At 40.2% G+C, this 20,858-nt stretch overlaps 1 protein-coding gene across 1 annotated transcript; it reads right to left on the reverse strand.

Annotated features, from left to right (window-relative positions):
• Positions 6,328–19,095, reverse strand: LOC109225876. The gene is made up of 4 exons (XM_019390680.1): positions 18,938–19,095; positions 18,420–18,655; positions 15,838–15,957; positions 6,328–6,759 (listed from the first exon to the last, which is right to left on the reverse strand). The coding sequence occupies exons 2-3, from the start codon at positions 18,651–18,653 to the stop codon at positions 15,844–15,846; spliced, it is 348 nt and encodes a 115-aa protein (XP_019246225.1). The 5' UTR covers positions 18,654–18,655; positions 18,938–19,095; the 3' UTR covers positions 6,328–6,759; positions 15,838–15,843.

The raw sequence follows: 20,858 nt of genomic DNA on the forward strand, positions 1-20,858 counted from the left end.
GCCGCGTTTGTTGCGGCCCTAGACACTTGGCCAGGGGTCCGCCAAAAGTCCTTTTGTAGAGCTCGTGGTTTATCAGGCAATACCGGGCGGCCTGTACGTGGAGCTTCTTGGCTTCTTTTTTGTCGAGGGGGAGTGTTCCATCCTGCATTGCGCCAGTCCCAAGTCAAATTTAGAGAGAGTACCTCGGGGTGATCAATGGCTGAATGGAGGAGGATGACCACGCTTTCTTTGTTGAAGTTTTTAGTGGCTGCGACTAATTTTTCTAAGCCGTCTGCCTCGACGTTCTGTGTTCTTGGAACTTGTTCGAAGCGGCACTCGTCGAACTCGGTCATTAACCTGTGGATTTCTGACTGGTATTTTTGCAACCTCTGCTCCTTGATTTGGTAAGTCCCTGTGACCTGGTTCACCACGAGCTGAGAGTGGCAATGGAGAACGAGTCGTCGAGCTCCATACTTGATGGCTAGTTTCAAACCTGCAATAACAGCCTCGTACTCGGCTTCGTTGTTAGTCATCTCGGGGCATCGTATGGACTGGCGAATTGTTTCTCCCGTGGGGACCTCGAGAACGAGTCCCAGTCCCGATCCCGAGGCGTTAGCGGCGCCATCAGTGTAAAGAGTCCATAGGTCGGCATTGGAGGGGGCACGACGTGCCTCCAATTCCGCCTCTGGTAGTATCTCTGCGCTGAAGTCGGCTATGAAGTCGGCAAGTACCTGCGACTTGATGGCGTTCCTTGGATGATATGAGATATCGCGCTCACTGAGCTCTATGGCCCATCGGGCGAGTCTGCCTGATAACTCAGGCTTGTACAGGATACTTCTCAAGGGGAAGGTCGTTACTACCTTTATGGGGTGGCATTGGAAATAGGGTCGGAGCTTCCGTGAAGCTACGACCAATGCCAACGCTAATTTTTCAAGGTGTGGATACTGTGTTTCGGCGTCCACTAAGGTTTTGCTAATATAGTAAATAGGAGATTGCGTACCTATATTTTCACGAACTAGGACTGCGCTGACGGCGACATCTGATACGGCTAAATATACCAGCAGTGGCTCGCCTGGGTTAGCTTTGGCTAGCAGTGGCGGTGAGGATAGGTACGCTTTCAATTTCCTTAGGGCCTCGACGCATTCCTCATCCCACTGTAACCCTTAGTCCTTTCTCAGCACATTAAAAAACTTATGGCATCTGTCGGAGGACCGTGAGATGAACCTAGACAAGGCGGCTATTCGCCCCGTCAGCTTTTGCACCTGCTTTTTGCTGTTCAGTATCTCCGGTATTGCATCTATCGCCTTGATCTGATCTGGATTGACTTCGATACCTCGTTGCGATACGAGAAACCCTAAGAATTTTCCTGATGCCACGCCGAAGGCGCATTTCTCGGGGTTCAGTTTCATCCCGTATCTTCTCAGTATCTCGAAGGTTTCTTTCAGATGGTCGATGTGGTCTTCTTTTCTTGTCGACTTTACCAGCATGTCGTCGATATAGACTTCCATAGTCTCACCGAGCTGCTCTTTGAACATTTTGGTTACCAGTCTCTGGCATGTAGCCCCCGCATTTTTGAGCCCGAAGGGCATTACCTTGTAGCAGTAAGTCCCTTGGTGGGTGATGAAAGTTGTCTTCTCTTGGTCCTCCTCGGCCATCATGATTTGATTGTAGCCGGAGTAGGCGTCTAGGAAGCTCAGTAGTTCATGTCCTGCAGTGGCGTCGATCAATTGGTCGATGTGGGTTAGTGGGAATGAATCTTTTGGGCATGCCTTGTTCAGATCGGTGAAATCCACACACATTCTCCACTTCCCGTTTTTCTTTTTGACCATGACAACATTGGCGACCCACTCGGGATACTTTGATTCTCTGATGGAGCCGTTGGCCAGTAGCTCGTCTACTTCCTTACCGACCACTTCATTGATGGCGGCGTTGAATTTTCTCCTCATCTGTCGCACGGGCGGATGTAATGGATCGACATTCAGCTTGTGGGTGGCGATGTCTCGCGGGATTCCCGGCATATCTGAATGGGAAAAGGCGAACAAATCTGCATGGTTAGTTAAGAATTCACAATACTTACTTGGGTTGGCGAGACCTTGCCCGATATAGGCTTTCTTCGTAGGATCGGTTTTGTCCAATTGGACTGGGTCGAGGTCTTCGACCGTTGCTTTACAGGCTTCCACGACGTCGGGGTCTTTGATGACGTCCGTTGTCGGGTTGACCTTAGTTCCCGACATGGCTAATTGCTATGCCTCCGCGCTCGCCCCCTTTAGCTGTTGGGTGTGGGCGCAGTCTTGGGCTATTTTGTAGCATTCTTGTGCGGTGCGTGGCTCGCCTCGAATACTGAATACTCCCCATGGGGTAGGGAATTTGATCACTTGGTAGAGGCTTGAAGGGACCGCTCGCATGGCGTGTATCCACGGGCGTCCTATGATGACGTTGTACGCCGTTTCTTGGTTCATCACGTGGAAAGTTGTTTCCAGCGTGACTCCTCCCGCTAAGACGGGCAGTGCTATTTCTCCGGACGTCCGTTCCACTGCATTGTTAAAACCGGTTAGTGTTATGCAGCGCGGTATTACCTTATCCTCGAGTCCTATTTGTATGAGGACCCTTGGGTGGATAATACAGGCGCCACTTCCGTCATCGATCATGACTCTTTTAACATCTGTATCAGCGATACGTAAAGTGATAACTAAGGCATCATAATGAGGGAAAGACAAACCGTCGGCATCAGACTTATCGAAGGTGATACAATCTTCGAAGTCCTCATACCGTTCATGGGCGATGGTCCGCTTTAGTCTGTGTATGGTGGCGAGCTTGACGTGATTGATCGCTGAGTCATCGCCGCCTCCGACGATCATGTTTATCGTGCGCGCTAGGGAAGGTGGCTTCGGCGGCCCGTGGAGTTGTTCCCGTCCGCGTGCAAAGTTGATTTTTTCCTTTGTCAGTGAGTAGCTCCCTCAGGTATCCCTGGTTCAGCATCCTGACCACCTCTTGCCGTAGGCCTATGCAGTGTTCGGTTTTGTGTCCTCGTTCCTGATGGAACTCACATAGGGCGTTTGATTTCCTTGTGGCAGGGTCTGATTTCATCTTCTGCGGCCAATGCACCTTGGTGCTTAGCTTCTCCAGTGCGTACACTATCTCTGAAGGAGATACACAAAAGTTATGGGCAGTTAATAAAGGGGGCGTACCTCTTTCGTTTCGCAGTGGGGCGACGTGTCACTGTAGTGCGTCTGTATGCCTTGGTGGCGGATGGGAGGATCCGGTGTATGTCTGGTGTCGATCTCTGTTGGAGCGGGGGAGTTGTTCCCGTCGACCTTCGTTCCGTCGATCTCTCCTTGTTTCTGAGTGTATCGCTGTTAGCCGTTGGGTCGGCCCATTAAGATCATCCTCGTCCGCTCGTACCTCGGCGCAATAGGCGTTGTGGATTTCCTCCCATGTGGTAGGGGGATATTTCATGAGGCGGCTCAGCAGCTTCTTGGTTGCCCTCGAACCATCTCTGCTTAGCCCGTGCTGGAAAGCGGCGACTGCCATACCTTCCGATACGTTTGGTAGACTCATCCTTACCCTGTTAAACCTTGCCAGGAAGTCCCTGAGTCCTTCTCCTGCGTTTTGCCTGATGGCGAAGATGTCGTTGACCCTGGCCTCCGCTTTCTTCGCGCCTGCATGGGCTGTGACGAATTTATCCGCCATTTCCTCGAACGTTGATATTGCCTTAGCCGGTAGCTGAGAGTACCATGTTAAGGCCCCTCCTGTCAACGTCTCGCCAAACTTCTTCAGCAGTACCGACGGTACCTGTTCTTTCGATAGGTCGTTGCCCTTCACAGCGGTGACGTAGTGGATCAGATGATCCTCGGGATCTGTGGTTCCGTCATATACCCTTAAGTAGGGTGGCATCTTGAAGGTTTTTGGGGTGGAGTGAGGAGCAGCTTCTTCGGTGTATGGTTGTTCAACGAACCTTCCCACGTCGCGTTTTGGTAGCAACTTGGGAGCACCGAGGATCTTGTCGACCCTCTCCTGATGTTCCTTCATCTGACCGCGGAGCGCCTTGTTTTCTCCATTTCTTCCATCTTCTTTAGGATGGCTGTTAGCGTGCCATCGTTGGTCTGTGTCTCGATGGGTCTGTTATTTACTAGTGTAGCTTCCGGTTCACCCACGGCAGCAGTGGTACCTACCGTTGGTGTACATACGATGTTATTTTGCGGTGACCTCTCAACCAAGCCACTTAGAGTGCTTGTTAGCCATCTTTCCAGTAGCTCTTTGACCGCTGAGGGTGCTTCCGTAGCCGCAGATGTGGAAGCTCCTTTTTCGTGCAAGATCGTCAGGCCTTCGGACGGGGAAGGTGAGATCTCTGCACCCGGTGTGATGCTAGGGGTTGCATTCAGGATGCCATCGTCACTGGCCTCGTTGAGAGGGCCCAGGAGATTGGTAGTGACACCCAATATGGCTTTCGATCTTGTATTATTTTCGGCCATTTTCTGTTTTTGTGTGGTGTAGAGAGTGGTAGTTGGTTGATCTCTAGGTGGATACTATGGTTTTGATTTTCGAAATCCCCACAGACGGCGCCAAATTGTTTGGCTCAAAAGTTAACGATATACTTTGTAAGCGATAAAACAATCAAAAATAGAAAAGGGGTAAATCGTAATCAAATATAATAAGCCTAGAGATGCAAAGATGATAATATTGTTGTAGATCTAATATTGCAAAGTGACAATGTTTACCAATAAGATATTTTCGTTAGAAGTAGGGATATAGAGAGAGAAAGTCAGAAATATGAGAGAGTTGTATTAGATCAGATCCCCTTTTTACAATGTGGAGGTCTCCTTTATATAATAGGAGACCTTCCTCGAAAGAATCAAAAAGTTACAAAGATAGGTAACGTCTCCCTAGTGTAGACGCTGAGTTCTAAACGATGTCGCTTTTGTCCTCACGGCCGAGTCGTACCCGCTACGTTGGTCGGCGTACACTCATTGGGCGTACCCACTGGCGTAGAGATACTGAGGGTCAAATTTGACCCTATACAAACTATACATTTTAATATGCTTTTCAGTTTCTATGGAAATTGAAAAATAAAGGATCATAATTGTGTTAATTATTACTATGACAGAGGAATGACTCAACAATTAATTATATACGATTATTATACTTTTCACTTACCTGAATTGTTTGTAAATAAATTGTATTAATTATATTAAGATTCCATTAAAACCTCAAATTCCTTAATAAAAATACAAAATCAAAAAATAAAGAAAGCAAGAATTCCGGGGTAATCACCAGTTTGCTCCATCGTAGCTTAACTCTCACCACTGAGAGCCTCTCTTTATTTCTCTTAATCTTCTTGAAGTTCAGCAGTACCATCCAATTGACGACGACGTTGTCGAACCACTTAGAGCCTTAAATATCCTACCAGCTTCATTTTCATCAACCGATAATTTCGCTCCTCTTAAATTAAAAATTTAATGGCTAAAATAGAACTGTAGAAGACAAAGACACTAGGTTTAATTTGTGTTAAGCTTCTTTTCTGGTAATGGGTGTTGCGATGTTATGGAGACTTTGGGCAGCAGAAAAACTCAGTTGAAATCCTAATTTTTCTTGTCAAAAAAGTTGATACAACATCAAGAACCGATGAATTTAAGATATTAATACAAAGGTGGTACAAAATTCACAAAGGAAACAAATTGAAATTTGTACAATTGAGGAAAGAAGAAGTTCAGAGAGATAAACATTTACAGAACAGAGCCTAAAATTAAGGGCAAGAGGAGCGATTATTAAAGACATATTAAAGAAACCATAGCCTCCCTTTTTTTTAATATTCAAGACATATTAAAGAAAATGTAAAGAAAAAATTACCTTACAATGATATACAAGAAATTGACAATGAAGTTAGTTGCAGGAGACCTTTAATAGAAGCAAAACATCTATAAAAATAGAGAAAGAGACGAAGAAAATAAGAGAACTTTAGAAGCAAAAAAATCGCAGAGAAAACATAGAAGAGACGATATGTAATTTTTTATGTTATAAAAAGGGATCTTTGTATTATTTAGCAATAAGTTAAGCAAAAAATTTGCTCATGTTAATTAGCAAAACATGATCATAAAGCAGACTCCTTTTAAAATTTAAATTTCAGGTAATAGTAGGGACAAACAAAATTATAGTATTGTGTTTCCTTTTCAATTATTTTAGATGGTTTAAGATTAACGCTAGGATTCTTAAACTAAATAATCGTACATCCAACTGCTTAAGCTAAAAATGCCCGTCAAATATATACCATATATATGTATAGTTTATATGTAACATATGAACAATCATGTATCATTAGTGTATGTTTTGTGTATATCTGCTAAAAAAAGAAAACAATAACCGTATATCTGCACGAAGATCCCAAAAATTATAGTCTAATATTTAGCATATGGCTATCGGTTACTAGTACTCTATAAGTTTAGATTGTTTTCCCAACTTCCCACAAAATAATATGAACAGAGATAAAATTGCATAATCTGCAAAAAGAATTTCGGCACTCTGGTGAACATATTATTAATGGAAGCTTGTCAAATCAACGATAAATAATTTAAGACCAAAATTAACACCCCATGACAGAATATCCAGGGATACTGCTCAATTTATTTGCTTTTGGCAAGGTTTTCAGCACCTTGAATGGGGAGGAGGTTCTTCCCAAGTCAATGTTATCGTCTATTCGCTTATCCAAATCCAGGCTACGGTGTTAATTTTCAGCCCCCAGCCTTGTAGAATCATCTGAAAACCACCATTGACGTGATACCAGTGCTGCAAACAAAAAATGAATTTGAGAAAAAACTATATAAGAGATGGATTCCATGTGATAAAAGTACCGCAGACAAGCAAGAATATGAGTAAGCGCCCGTTTGGATGGACTTGTTTTAAGAGTCTTTTAAGCCATATAAGTAGGAATTCTAACTTTTAGCTTTTGGCTTGTTTTTGTCATTTTAGCTTAAAAACAAGTGCTTAAAAGCACTTTTTTACTTTATCCAAACATTACAAAATGGCTTAAAAGCTATTTTAGCTTAAAAGCACTTAAAACAAGCCAATCCAAATGGGCTCTAAATGTGTATCAGAGATGTATAGGAAGCTGTTCTATGTTCTTACCGCAACACTGACCTGGTTGAGATTTCGCGAGGATTATTACATGTAAGAGTATAAAGGGACCAAATTAAAAAAAAAAAAAAATAACGAATGAATTAATATGGTTTACAGAATTTCTCCATATTAAACATTGCAAAACAATACATGAGCTGACAGAGTTAGGATCACAGGCATTTTCAGTGATCCACTGTTATCAGTGTGGCAATGATTGCTTGCCAGAGGTGCGACTACACCTTATTGTTTCCATGCGTAAAGCTTATTTAAGAAACCATTTACATTTCACAAGGGTACATAAAACTCATTCGTGTTAGTTTACTTAGAAAGAGGTCCCCATTCAAATAAACATGCATCGAGCTTTTTGCCCCATCAACAACCCCACAAGAGCAACACTCCTAACCACCACCATCCCACACCTAATCCTAGATTGATTTCCCAATAACAGTTGTTTGACCTGTATTACTCTATTTCACTTCTTCATTCAATATAACCACTCAAGTAAAGACGTAGTTTCCTATATCTCGAAGCAGAAAATACAAACATTTAGTTTCCGAAATCTTAAATTCTATCAAAATAAGCCAACTATCAATCCATTGCCCTAAATTCAGTTAGCCATGGCAGCAATGAGGTTCCTCATGGAAAAACTATTCCTCCGGTTCACTGGGAAAAGAAAAAAGAATTCAGAACCTACCCAAATTTAAAGGAAATAGCCAACAGGAAGTTGGAACCAGTGCAAAATCGAAAATAGGGTGCAGCATAAATCAAAAAAAGGAATTCTCATTAATTTACAAAATTCTAATAAGTTGGACCTGTTGGGTGACAGTTTTGGAGAAGCGTGGTAGATATTCCTTTGGCTAACTCTAGGCTAGCATAGGGATGAACAATGGCCAAGTGCAAGATAATGGAAGAAACTATGACAGTTTCCTGTGGTGAAATGACGTTTAAATTAAGCAAGCGTGACGAGTAATTTCACTGGACTCCATAGTTTTGTACGCGTGTGGACTATCAAAGCTTGAGCATGCTATGACAGGGTAACTTTTTGACCACTATAATTCAAATTTTTATAAACAAGCTCAGAACTGCTATGGCAAGAACCTATAACCTTCCACATAAAAAATTGTATGCTGGGAGTTCAGCAATATGAATTTGTACCGAAAAACAAGAAGACACAAAGAAGAAAAAAAGAAAATTGAAAATAATAAATGAAAAGAGAAGAAAAAAGAAATACAGAAACATTATTTTCACTAAAGAGATAACCCTCTTACAGATGCAATTTTTCCGCGGCTTAGTCTTTTAGGGGAAAAAAAACAGGAGGGGGGGGGGGGGGGGTTGGAGCATCCCGTACTGGATTTTTCTCCCCAATATTTCAGCAAAGCAACAAAAAGTAAAAAGTACCAGAAGAAACAATGTCATGCTCTATGCTCTCCAGGGAAACCAAACTTACACATGGTTCAAAAACCAGCATATACTGTTTTCTACTACAAACAAGAGAGGCTATATACAAGCACCTCAAAACCAATAACCCTGACAAAGTCCAGAAGGAGACTACAACCTCCGGATTTCTAGTGAGCCATTAATGCAGTTTTGAATTAGTAATCTCTAGAGAAATATCAATGTCATGTTCCATAGTGCATAGGCTGGCACAGACTTGAGAAACAAATAGGATGCTCAGAAAAAGTTATATTGCACACTTGGATATCACCCCAAATTCCAAACTAAAATTCTTGAGCAAGCATGTATTATTGTGTATTGTGGAAGAAGTTTTCAGAAAACAATTGTTTTTTTTATGAAATAACACAATTGCTTTCTGCAAAATAATTGTTTTGTTCTCCGAACAGTTTAGTATCAGCGCTACAAATGTAGATTGAGCAAAGCGGGGAAGTGCTGATAATTAAGCTAAAGGTTGATTGAGCAAGAAATCTGGTACAGTCATGACCTTTTGGATTGTACATCAAAATTCCTGATTTATATTGGTATTAAATGCAGTCAAGACCCTTCTCTTTTTACATTAAACAAGAACAATATTACTTCTTTATTAAGGAATAAGAACAATATTACTTTAGTAATCAATCTATTGTTGATGATATTATCCTCACAAGAAACAACGTCGTGTTTATGTGGGATTTAACCAAGAAACTACACATAAAATTTTCTCTCAGGGGTCTACACCAGCTTCACTACTTGCTCAATATTTTCGCACATGGATTACCATCTTCCAGAGTAGGTACACAAAAGAAATACTGAATCGAGCCAAAGTCACGGATTGCTTTCACTTAAACACTCTCATGACACTGAAATTTCAGCCCGCTTAGTAGACGCCCTCTAATACCTAAGCAATTATACACAACCTGAAGTTGTTAATGCAATCAATAAGGTATGTCAGCACCTCCACGTCCAGTGGAAGGACATACAAACGCAATCAAAATTATTCTTTGACATTAGAAGAAATGATCCATTATGGCCTCACATTCCTTTCACAAAGTTCATTCGAACTTTATGGGAACTGCGATGCAGAGCAGGCAGGTTGTCCTAACACAAGGAGAAGCACTTCAGGGATTTGCATCCACCTAAGCCCCAACTATATTTCTTAGTCCTTCCGGAAACAACCAACGGTCTCCAAATCTAGCACAGAAGCGGAATATCAATCCATGCATCCACAACTGAAGAATTAGATTAGATAACTTTTCTTCTTCGAGGCATTGGTATCTGTGAGAAAGCACGGGAGAAAATATATTATTGATGTATTGACATATGTTACAATGAGCCCTATATATATACACACATAACATGTCCTACTCCTAATATATATTGGATTAGGGTTATTTATTTACTCCTATTTACATGACTATTCTAACACTCCCTCTCAAGCTGGTGCATATAAATCATATGTACCGAGCTTGTTACATATGTAGTTTATACGAGGACCAGTGAGGGACTTGGTGAAAATATCTGCAAGCTGATCATTCGACTTCACAAACTTTGTAGCAATATCTCCCGAGAGTATCTTTTCTCTAACAAAGTGACAGTCAATCTCAATGTGTTTAGTTCTCTCATGGAACACTGGATTTGACGCAATATGAAGAGCAGCTTGATTATCACACACAAGTCCCATCTGACTAATCTCACCAAATTTCAACTCCTTGAGCAACTGTTTGATCCAAATTAGCTCACATGTCGCCATAGCCATCGCTCGATATTCTGCTTCTGCACTAGACCGAGCAACCACATTCTGTTTCTTGCTCTTCCAGGACACCAAATTTCCTCCTACCAAGACACAATATCCAGACGTAGAACGTCTATCAGAAGGTGATCCTGCCCAATCAGCATCTGAGTATCCAACGATCTGCTCATGGCCTCGACCCTCAAACAATAAACCTTTGCCTGGAGCTGATTTTATATACCGAAGAATGCGAACAACTGCATCCCAATGACTATCACACGGAGAATCCATAAACTGACTCACAACACTCACAGAAAAGGAAATGTCAGGTCTTGTCACTGTAAGGTAATTTAATTTACCAACCAACCGTCTATATCTTGCAGCATCGCTAAGAGGCTCCCCCTGTCCTGGCATAAGTTTAGAATTCGGATCCATCGGAGTGTCAACCGGTCTACAACCTGTCATTCCTGTCTCTTCAAGAATATCTAAGGCATACTTTCGTTGTGAGATCACAACACCTGAGCTAGACTGAGCGACCTCAATACCCAGAAAATACTTTAGTTTGCCCAGATCCTTAGTCTGAAAGTGTTGCAAGAGATGTTGCTTCAATTTAGTAATACCATCCTGGTCATTGCCGGTAATAACAATGTCGTCAACATAGACCACCAGATAAATACAGAGACTCGAGGCAGAATGCCGATAGAATACAGAGTGATCAGCTTCACTCTGAATCATGCCAAATTCTCGAATAACTGTGCTGAACTTACCAAACCAGGCTCGAGGAGACTGCTTTAGACCATAAAGTGACCGACGCAAGCGACATACAAGGCCACGAGACTCCCCCTGAGCAACAAACCCAGGTGGTTGCTCCATATAAACTTCATCCTCAAGGTCACCGTGTAAAAAAGCATTCTTAATGTCCAGCTGATAGAGGGGCCAATGGCGAACAGCAGCCATGGATAGAAAAAGGCGGACTGATGCTATCTTAGCCACAGGAGAGAAGGTATCACTGTAATCGAGCCCAAATATCTGAGTATATCCTTTGGCAACAAGACGAGCCTTAAGACGATCAACCTTACCATCCGGACCAACCTTGACTGCATACACCCAACGACAACCAACAGTAGATTTACCTGAAGGAAGAGGGACGAGCTCCCAAGTACCACTCGTATGTAAAGCAGACATCTCGTCAATCATAGCCTGTCGCCATCCTGGATGAGACAATGCTTCACCTGTAGACTTAGGGATGGAAACAGAGGACAAAGAAGATAGAAAAGCATAATAGGGTGATGACAAACGATGATAACTCAAACCGACATAATGGGGATTAGGATTAAGGGTGGCCCGTATACCTTTCCGAAGTGCAATCGGTTGATTAAGAGGAGACAAGTCCGCAGTATTAGCAGGGTCAGGTGCAGGACGTGAATCAGCTGGACCTGATGCTGGGCGCGGACGACGATGATATGTCAAAAGTGGTGTTCCTGTGGCAGGGAGTCTAGGAGGAGCCACACTAGACTCCTCAACGGCTGGAATGGATAAGACTTCTATAGCGGAAGGTGAAGGAGGAGCTATAGGAGACTCGGGTAAGACTTCTGTGGCGGAAGGTGAAGGAGGAGCTATAGTAGACTCCTTAAAGGTCGGTATAGGTAAGACCTCAGATATATCAAGGGGGTCAGAAAGGTCAGAAGAGGTAAAGAAAGGTTTAGACTCAAAAAATGTGACGTCAGAGGACATAAAGTACCTACGAAGATCAAGTGAGTAACAACGATAGCCCTTCTGAACACGAGAATAACCAAGGAAGACACACTTGAGAGCACGAGGAGCTAACTTATCTTTCCCAGGGGCTAGGTTATGAACGAAACAAGTGCTCCCAAAAACACGAGGGGGAACAGAGTATACGGGTGATTGGGGACACAATACTGCATACGGTATCTGATTCTGGATGGGAGAGGAAGGCATCCGATTAACTAAATAACAAGCTGTGAGAACTGCATCGCCCCAAAAACGCAGCGGAACATGAGATTCAATGAGAAGTGTGCGAGCAGTCTCAATGATGTGCCTATTCTTTCTCTCTGCAACCCCATTTTGCTGAGGGGTATAAGGACAAGAGGTCTGATGAATAATTCCTTGAGAAGTCATAAACTGCTGAAATTGAGAGGATAAATATTCTAAGGCATTATCACTGCGAAAAGTGCGAATGGAAACACCAAATTGATTTTTAATTTCAGCACAAAAATTCTGGAATATAGAAAACAACTCAGAACGATCTTTCATTAAGAAAATCCAAGTACATCTTGAATGATCATCAATAAAACTAACAAAATAACGAAATCCCAAGGTTGAACTGACTCTACTAGGACCCCATATATCAGAGTGAACTAAAGAAAAAATAGACTCTACGTGACTCTCAATACTACGAGGATAGGAGGCTCGGGTATGTTTCCCGAGCTGACATGACTCACACTCTAATGTGGATAAACTAGACAAACCAGGCACCATCTTCTGAAGCTTGGATAAGCTTGGATGTCCTAAACGTTTGTGAATTAGGTCCGGAGGATCTGTAACTAGACATGCCTTGGAGGATTTTAGGGAGTTAAGGTAGTAAAGCCCTTCTGATTCAAGTCCTGTTCCAATCGTCTGCCCTGTACTGCGGTCCTGCATAATAAAAGAATCATCAATAAAATATATACCACAATGGAGGGCACGAGTCAAACGACTAACAGATGCAAGATTAAAAGGACAGCCAGGGACATAGAGAACGGAATCTAGAGTGACAGAGGGTAGGGGATTCGCTTGTCCAACTCCTTTTGCTTTGGTTTGAGACCCATTGGCTAAAGTAACAGTGGGAAGAGACTGTGAATACGCAATATTTGACAAAAGTGATTTATTACCAGAGATATGATCAGAAGCGGCTGAGTCCACAACCCATTGTCCAGGAGGACTAGACTGGGAAACACAAGCAAAAGAATTACCAGCAACAGAAGTATTAGTCTGAGCAACAGAAGCTACTTGTGGAGATGTCTGCTTACTTGCTCGATACTGAAGGAACTCATTATACTCCCCTTCAGATAAAGAAAATCCCTGGTTACCTGTAGTCTCAGTCTGAGCAACATAAGCATTTTTGGTTGGGCGGCCATGTAAAGAATAGCATACATCACGAGTGTGTCCAAGTTTATGACAATAGGAGCACTTGGGTCTAGATCTTCCAAAACGACCTCCTCCTCGTCTATTTTCCATAGTATGAGATGCCCGATTGTCCACTGATTGGGATACGAGGACAGATGAGTCAAGTGTCTGTGATGAGCTCACTGGGTGACTAGGTGCTGCAGCAAGGCGAAGTAATCGAGAGAATAATTCATCAACTGAGGGGACGGTTGGACTAGCCAAAATCTGGTCACGTACTGAATCAAGGTCATTAGGGAGTCCAGCGAGTGTAAGAACTAGAAACATCTTCTGTCGTTGCTCTTGTTGTTTTTCAATACTAGCAGAAACTGGCATCAACGTCTCAAATTCTTCCATGACTGCCTGAACTTGTCCCAAGTAAGTAGACATATCTAATTCCTGTTTCTTCAAGCTTGTCATTCGCGATATTACATCATAGAAACGAGATATGTCATTAGTGTATAGATTACGAGCCTTTTCCCAAACTAAATAACATGTCTGGAATGGACGGAACAAGGGCATCAACTTGGAATCAATAGATCGCCACAGGATACTACATAACTGAGCATCGACCTTCTCCCACTGTGTTTTGGCCTTTTCATCACCTTCGCTAGCCTTTTTTGTTAAATGATCTTGAACTCCTTGACCTTTACACCACAACTCGACAGATGAAGCCCAATCTAAGTAGTTTGAACCTCCCATTAAAGGTTCTGAGGTAATCATAACACCGGAACTGCCAGAACCCGGGTTTCTAGACCCGAAAGCATCGACTCCCAAAGACATGGTTGGATTATCACCAAATAACAAAAAGAATCAACTGAAAATTCTCTGAAACAGATGAAGAAAACACTGTGTTTGCCGGAAAAGTACTGTAGCTGCCGGAAAAATCAGTGTAGTCGCCGGAAAAACTCAAAGTGGTCGGAATTAAAAAATAAAAATATGGACAGGCTCGGAATTGCAGGGCGATCCAACTGTCCTGAAGGAGCGAAGCCGAAATCTGACAGGAAGGGGTCTCACGCGCCGGCGCGTGGGACAGACGCGCCGCCGGAAACAGTGCTCCGACAGGCGCGTGACGGCACGTGGGTGACTGTTTTCCGGTGATTTTTTTCTGGGGTTTGGTCGGATCTCTCTTGGGAACCTTGTGGTGGTGTTGGATTTTGCACAACACTGTTAATTAGTGACTTTGACGCAATAAGTCACTTAGGTCACCGGAAAATTGCACGGTGACTGAGTTCTTTCTTCCCGGATATCGCTGGAATGACGCACAACGATAAATTTCTCACCGTAGCTCTGATACCATGTGAGAAAGCACGGGAGAAAATATATTATTGATGTATTGACATATGTTACAATGAGCCCTATATATATACACACATAACATGTCCTACTCCTAATATATATTGGATTAGGGTTATTTATTTACTCCTATTTACATGACTATTCTAACAGTATCCAATAAATATCACTCGCCTCAGCTTCTACAAGACAACAAAGGTGCACTTTATATGTAAATTAATCCAATATTTCATGCTTGGAGCAAACATATCGAGAAAGATTTTGTTCGAGAAAAAAGTATTTCTTGGTGCACTCACTACACACTATATTCCTTTTGCGCTTCAAGTTGCAGACATCTTCACTAAACCACTTTAAAGGTTTCGTTTTCCTTCTCTTTAGTCAAGCTAGGAGTGCATTCAGTCATTTCCTCCAGCTTGAAAAGCGGTGAAAAGGAGAAGTATAAGCCTAAAATTTATCCCCAGCTGGTATATGAAATATAAGCCAAAACCCACAGCTTATTTTCTCAAAATACCACCATTAATGTGCTTCAAGAAAGGAGTGGCTTTTTAACTCAATGGCAAATGCCATCAATGCTGCCAACTTACTGCAAGGGATGGGCTTTTGCAGAAAACGGAGAGCAAACAGCCTAATAAAGAATGATTTAGAATATAGAAGACAAGACCTTGGACTATCATCTCAGGTGTGCCAAGAATAAAAAAAACTTTTAATACAGGAACTTCTTCAATTCAATATAACGTCCATAATGCATAGTCAAATTCAGTTTGCTTTAGTAGGTATTAAATTTCATATACCAAAGCACTTCCCCACCCCCCTCCCCCTCTTCTCTCAGTTCGAACATTGGTTGATCTTAGCTTAGCATGCTAGCCGCTGCTTCCTTTCTTCCAGGGGGAAGGGAGTTGGTTTATAACCAGACTCTGAAGTTTTCTACTAGGTAGAGTATTTCAAAAAAATAAGTTAGAATAGAGGGTGTGATAGTCCAATTCTACATATTCTGTGATCCGCCTCAAAGCACACAGGCACAGATATACTTTAGACAGGAATATGCCATAAATTTCACAGCATAAACGTGTTTGTTACCAAACCATTACATAGGCAAGCAAATGGAAAAGAAAATGGTGATAACCTACCAACTTTCAAGACTGATAAACTTCAGGAAGGCGGAGACCCACACTTGCAGCAGATTTGCCCAGCACTTTTGTCATCTCATCGGATCTATCTACTGCAATGTTGTAAGAAAATAACAAGTCCTGCAGAAATAAAGGAAGTCATTGGATTTGTAAAATGCAATTGTAATATCACAGATTCCTTAATACAAGAACAAACACAACATCCAGAGAACCATGATGAAAGAAGAGACGGGAAGGTCACTACACAAATAATGCTGAAGTTGAGAAAAGAAGATTCCGGATGACTCCCTTTAATTTAGTTCAACTTTATGGTCAAGTAATAAAGGATAAAACCGCAAGGTATACATAGGGCTCAATCAGAAAACATCTTCAGCGATATATATATATATATATATATATATATATATATATATATACATACTGCATCAATCAGAAAAAACAATTCATTTTCGATTCAAAGCCACCTACTGTTAACAAGTGATAAGCTTTAGGATTTTGCATATCAGTGGAATATGAATACCTTAGGAGTGTCATTCAGAGTACCAAAAGCTATGAAAGGAGTCTGAAAGACCAGCATTTTGTATTTTTATTTTAATCATGCATAGCAAATGCTGCCTGTGTTGGTAAGATGCTGACATTGTGAAACCCCAATGTTTGACAAAATGAGTCAGCTCAGTTGGATGGAGAATGCCTTACGATCAAGTTTAAGCAATAAAATCTTAATTCAAATTTTCAATAAAAAAAGATGGAAGAATCTTTTTCTTCTCCCTCTTTTTATTTTTTGAGTTAAATATTAAACACCTATATAATTATGATTAAGTTACAGATTACCTATAAGCTTATCACATAATCCTCCTATATTACCAAAGTCTTCCACAATTATAAACACTATTACTTCTTGTTCTCCATTAGTCTTTTTTACAGTAAGCAAAAAATTATTTATATTGACAAATATATTAACAAAGTTGATCCTAGTGATGATTTTCTCATGGGATTTGATGTCATGCCACAATATTACACCCATGAGCACATTAACTTCCTCTTCGACAACACTTGTCTTGATGAAGATTTCATAATCCATAATCATCTTATATGCAGCTTTTGACTGTCGTGGGTTAACATAGCTAGTGATGAGATGGATGATGTTGCATTAGCACTTTTATGATGAATTTCTTTACCCCTATAAAAAGAAGATAGGTAAACAATTTAATTTTATTCCCTTGATTCACATTTCACACAGCATAGGATGATTACAATCTGATGCGCATTCTAATCATACGAATAAGTTGGTGAAATGTTCATTACAAATGACCATTGTGCTCAACATTTTCTGATGACCTACTGCTCATTACTAGCTATGAGTTTATATCAATATCAATCATGCCTCAATAAAAACAAAGTTAGGGTCATCTATAAGAATCCTCAGGACTATTCAGACCTTAATCATTCCAATACTACGTTTACCTAAAAATAATTTGCCTTAAAATTAAGGTTTCTCCAAAACTAGAACCCTAGAGGTTCTTTAAATCCCACAATTATCCATACAATGGCATTCGAGTCTATAACCAGACAAAAGAGACTCCTAGCCAACAGACTTTATGTAAGAATGACAAAATAAAATAAAAACTTAATCCAGCTAATTGGTATTGCCTCTATAGGTCCCTAATAAATTCACGTAAATTCCAAGAAACTGCACGTCTTCTGAGACCATCTTTCTCCAGGTTATTTTAGACCTCGTCCCTTTTAGCACCTTCAATTATCATGGTGCCGCACCATCTCAAGCGGCCTTTTCTTATTTTATGCTTTATTGTGCCATCTGCACCCTTTATCGAATACGATCACCGGTAGTATTGCCATGATTACACATTTCCCTCAACATTAACATTTTTGTGACTCATTTTGTAGGTGTATTGGAAATTAGAGGCTCCACATGCACTCCATGTAACATTGTTGTTCTTGCTACCATCTATGAGACTTGCATTTCACTTCGCTATCTGCCTTAACTCAACAAATTAAGTACATTATAAACAAATCGAGATTTTAAAAATATCTTTTTATGTCCTAATTCATAAGATACCCTTATTTATTTCAGAACTTCCTTAATGTTCCACCATATGACTTTTTCACTAAATTTCGATTTTAAATTAATTTAACAACTAAAAAGCTAACTTCTTTTATAACCGAGAAATCCCCGAGAACCAATGGCGCACGGTTCGAAACTCAGTGGATAATGGCCTGCCCCTCTACCCTCCTCCATTTAAATATCACGACTTTGTGTTCGACAGGGTTCAAAACCGTGACATGCACCTAACCCAAACATCATCCAGTACACTCTTAGCGCTAAACCGCTAGACCAAAGCCCTGGGAAAAAATCTAAATTTTGACACGATGTTAATTCTATAAAACTGACTTATAATTACTTTTTAACAATTGTTTTAATATATTCTTCCATTAATAGTACTATATTACATAGTCAAAATAAACTTCCTAAATTTCATCCATCTAAGAGAAACAAGAGGGGCTAGTATAAAGAAAGACACAACGCGTCGAAAAATGTGGATAAATAGAGAAATGAAGCTAACCTTATGATGGTGGACACTGTTGAGAAGGTAAGTATAATTTTGAGCAAGATTAATCCTCTGCTGAATAAAAGAGGGGTCTTTTGGGCATTCAAGATTGTTGTTCTTCTTGAACTCTTCCCTGATGAAGCCAGTGAAATGAACCTTGTGTTCTTCCTTCCCTATATGCTTTTTCACTGCTTTTAGTAGATTCCTATACACCATTAGCGAAGATCTTAAACGTTCAGAAGACCCCATTTCTGCAAAATTCCCAAAATACCATCAATCTCAGAAATTCGAAAAGTACTCTAATAAAAATCCACACTTTGGAAACAGACTACTGGGCGAAAAAAGAAAAGATTCAATTTTTATTTTTTGGGGGAATTGTTTTCAAGTTCTTGAATAGTTCTCAAAGATTTAAGACATAAAAATAGGAAGTAGCTGTAAACATAAACACGTCACATTCGTTTATGAAAGCATCTCATTGTAGCGTGAAATACAGACAAAAGTGATTTAATAAAAAGAGAAGAAAGAAAAGGAACCTCAATTGACAAATCACACAGCGGAGACTTGTTTGAATCAAACTGGGTTTTCGCTTTTTGCTTATGGTTTTAGCTGGCTGTGGTTGCTGTAGTGAAAAAAAGTGGACCTGGGTGAAGAAACCGGTTCCAGGTTGCAAAATGGGTCTTATGTCAAAAGATAAAAAATAAGAAAAATGGTCACTTATGTTTGGTGTAGGTTCAAAATAGTCCGTCAAGTGTAGGTCGAGAATCGAGATCCCCTCCAGTAGCTTTTCCTTCAATTTTGTCCAATATACCTCTTGATTATTGACACGTGGCAAATATTAAGAGCTCGTTTGGATTAGCCGATGGTAAATAGCTGATAAGTTTGACAGTTGATATGTTTGATTAAAAAGTGCTCATAAGCTAATCTTTTGTTAAAATGACTAAAATACCCTTGAATTCTTTTTCAAAACATTGTCAATTAAAAATTTCTTTCTAAAGAAAAGAATTACCAACGAATATGGAATGAAGAGAACGCCAAGAAATTTATTTTTGTGAAGTAGAAAATATTATTAAGGATAAACTAGTAAAAGTGTTGGTCAAATTAAAAGTCCTTATAAGCTGAAAAATAATAAGAGCCCGTTTGGCTTAGCTGATTTATAGTAGCTGATAAGCATTAGCTGTTGAAAAGCACTTTTAAGTGCTGAAGCTGATTTAAAAAATAAGCAGTTATGTGTTTGGATAAAAGTGCTGAAAGTAATAATAAGCAGCTAAAGAATTGGTTATACGAAGAGTTTTGTTTTAAAAAAAATATTTTAGGGATAAAATAGTAAATATTTTGGTCAAACCTAAAGTGCTTATAAGCTAAAATTTGATAAGTTGGGAGAGACCAACTTATGGCTTTTGGCTTATTTTTGGCTTATAAGCACTTAACTTATAAGCACTTTTAATTTTACCAAACGCATAGATAAGCCAAAAAGTGCTTATAAGCCAGTTTGACCAGCTTATAAGCTTAGCCAAACACCCTCTAAGTTGGGAGTGATCAGCTTATGACTTATGACTGATTTTAGCTTATAAGCACTTTGGATATTTACCAAACACGTAGATAAGTCAAAAGATGCTTATAAACCAGTTTGACCAACCAAATACCCTCTAAATCCTTTCTAGTACTCCAACTTCTACGGCCGATTCTGACGTCCGGTCGGGTCCACTGATGATTGATGGCCATTTCAGTTAATTCGGGTCATGAAATATTTTCTTTGTAATATTCTAGAAGCAAGTCTTTATTGAATCAAAAAATTTAAATTTCAACCTCCACTATATTGAGTTGTAAATATTTTCACAAGACAAAACTATTCATGAATCCTTTATACGGAATGTCTAAATCATAACTTTCTGTATTTTATTATAATTTCTCAATATTTCACATGATTCCGAAGTATTGTATAGCAGATGAAATCATCACTACAAGACATTCATTTGAGTATTGTATAGCAGATGAACTTGAGTAATAATTTGGTCGTTGGAATTTAGTAAATTATGTTCGAAACAAAAATTAGAATAAATAAAATAAATTGGAAGACAACTTTAGGTAAAACAAGATGAAGTTTCGAGTTCAAATTATGTGTACTTAAAGAATTTAATTAGCTCACAATTGCTCAAAGTTTTGAATTAATTCTTCTCATAATAAAATAAAATAAACTATTCTATTATAGTAATATTTCAAATTTCATATATTCAACGAACTTAAAGACCGAAAATTGTTGTTCAAATTTCAGTCAATGACTATTTGGGAATGCCACATGACTTACGAAAATAAAAATTAAAGAGAAACTATTCATTCCAAACGATATTTCAAGTAATCAGATCATTTAGCCAAAACTAAAACTGAATCCAAATCGAATGATGACAGCAACAGCGCGAGGCTTGTCTTATTCTCAACTCTTTAAGAGCTAGTAGA

Source organism: Nicotiana attenuata, chromosome 5 (genome assembly GCF_001879085.1).
Source record: "Nicotiana attenuata strain UT chromosome 5, NIATTr2, whole genome shotgun sequence".
In the NCBI taxonomy this organism is placed as follows: domain Eukaryota; kingdom Viridiplantae; phylum Streptophyta; class Magnoliopsida; order Solanales; family Solanaceae; genus Nicotiana; species Nicotiana attenuata.

What these genes read in the sequence shown, in the direction of transcription:
- LOC109225876 (XM_019390680.1), bottom strand. Translation starts at nt 18,653, where the DNA reads ATGGGGTCTTCTGAACGTTTAAGATCTTCGCTAATGGTGTATAGGAAT. An exon ending in ACAGTGTCCACCATCATAAG is followed by an intron (nt 15,958 to 18,419) that starts GTTAGCTTCATT and finishes TTATTTCTGCAG; the next exon opens with GACTTGTTATTTTCTTACAA.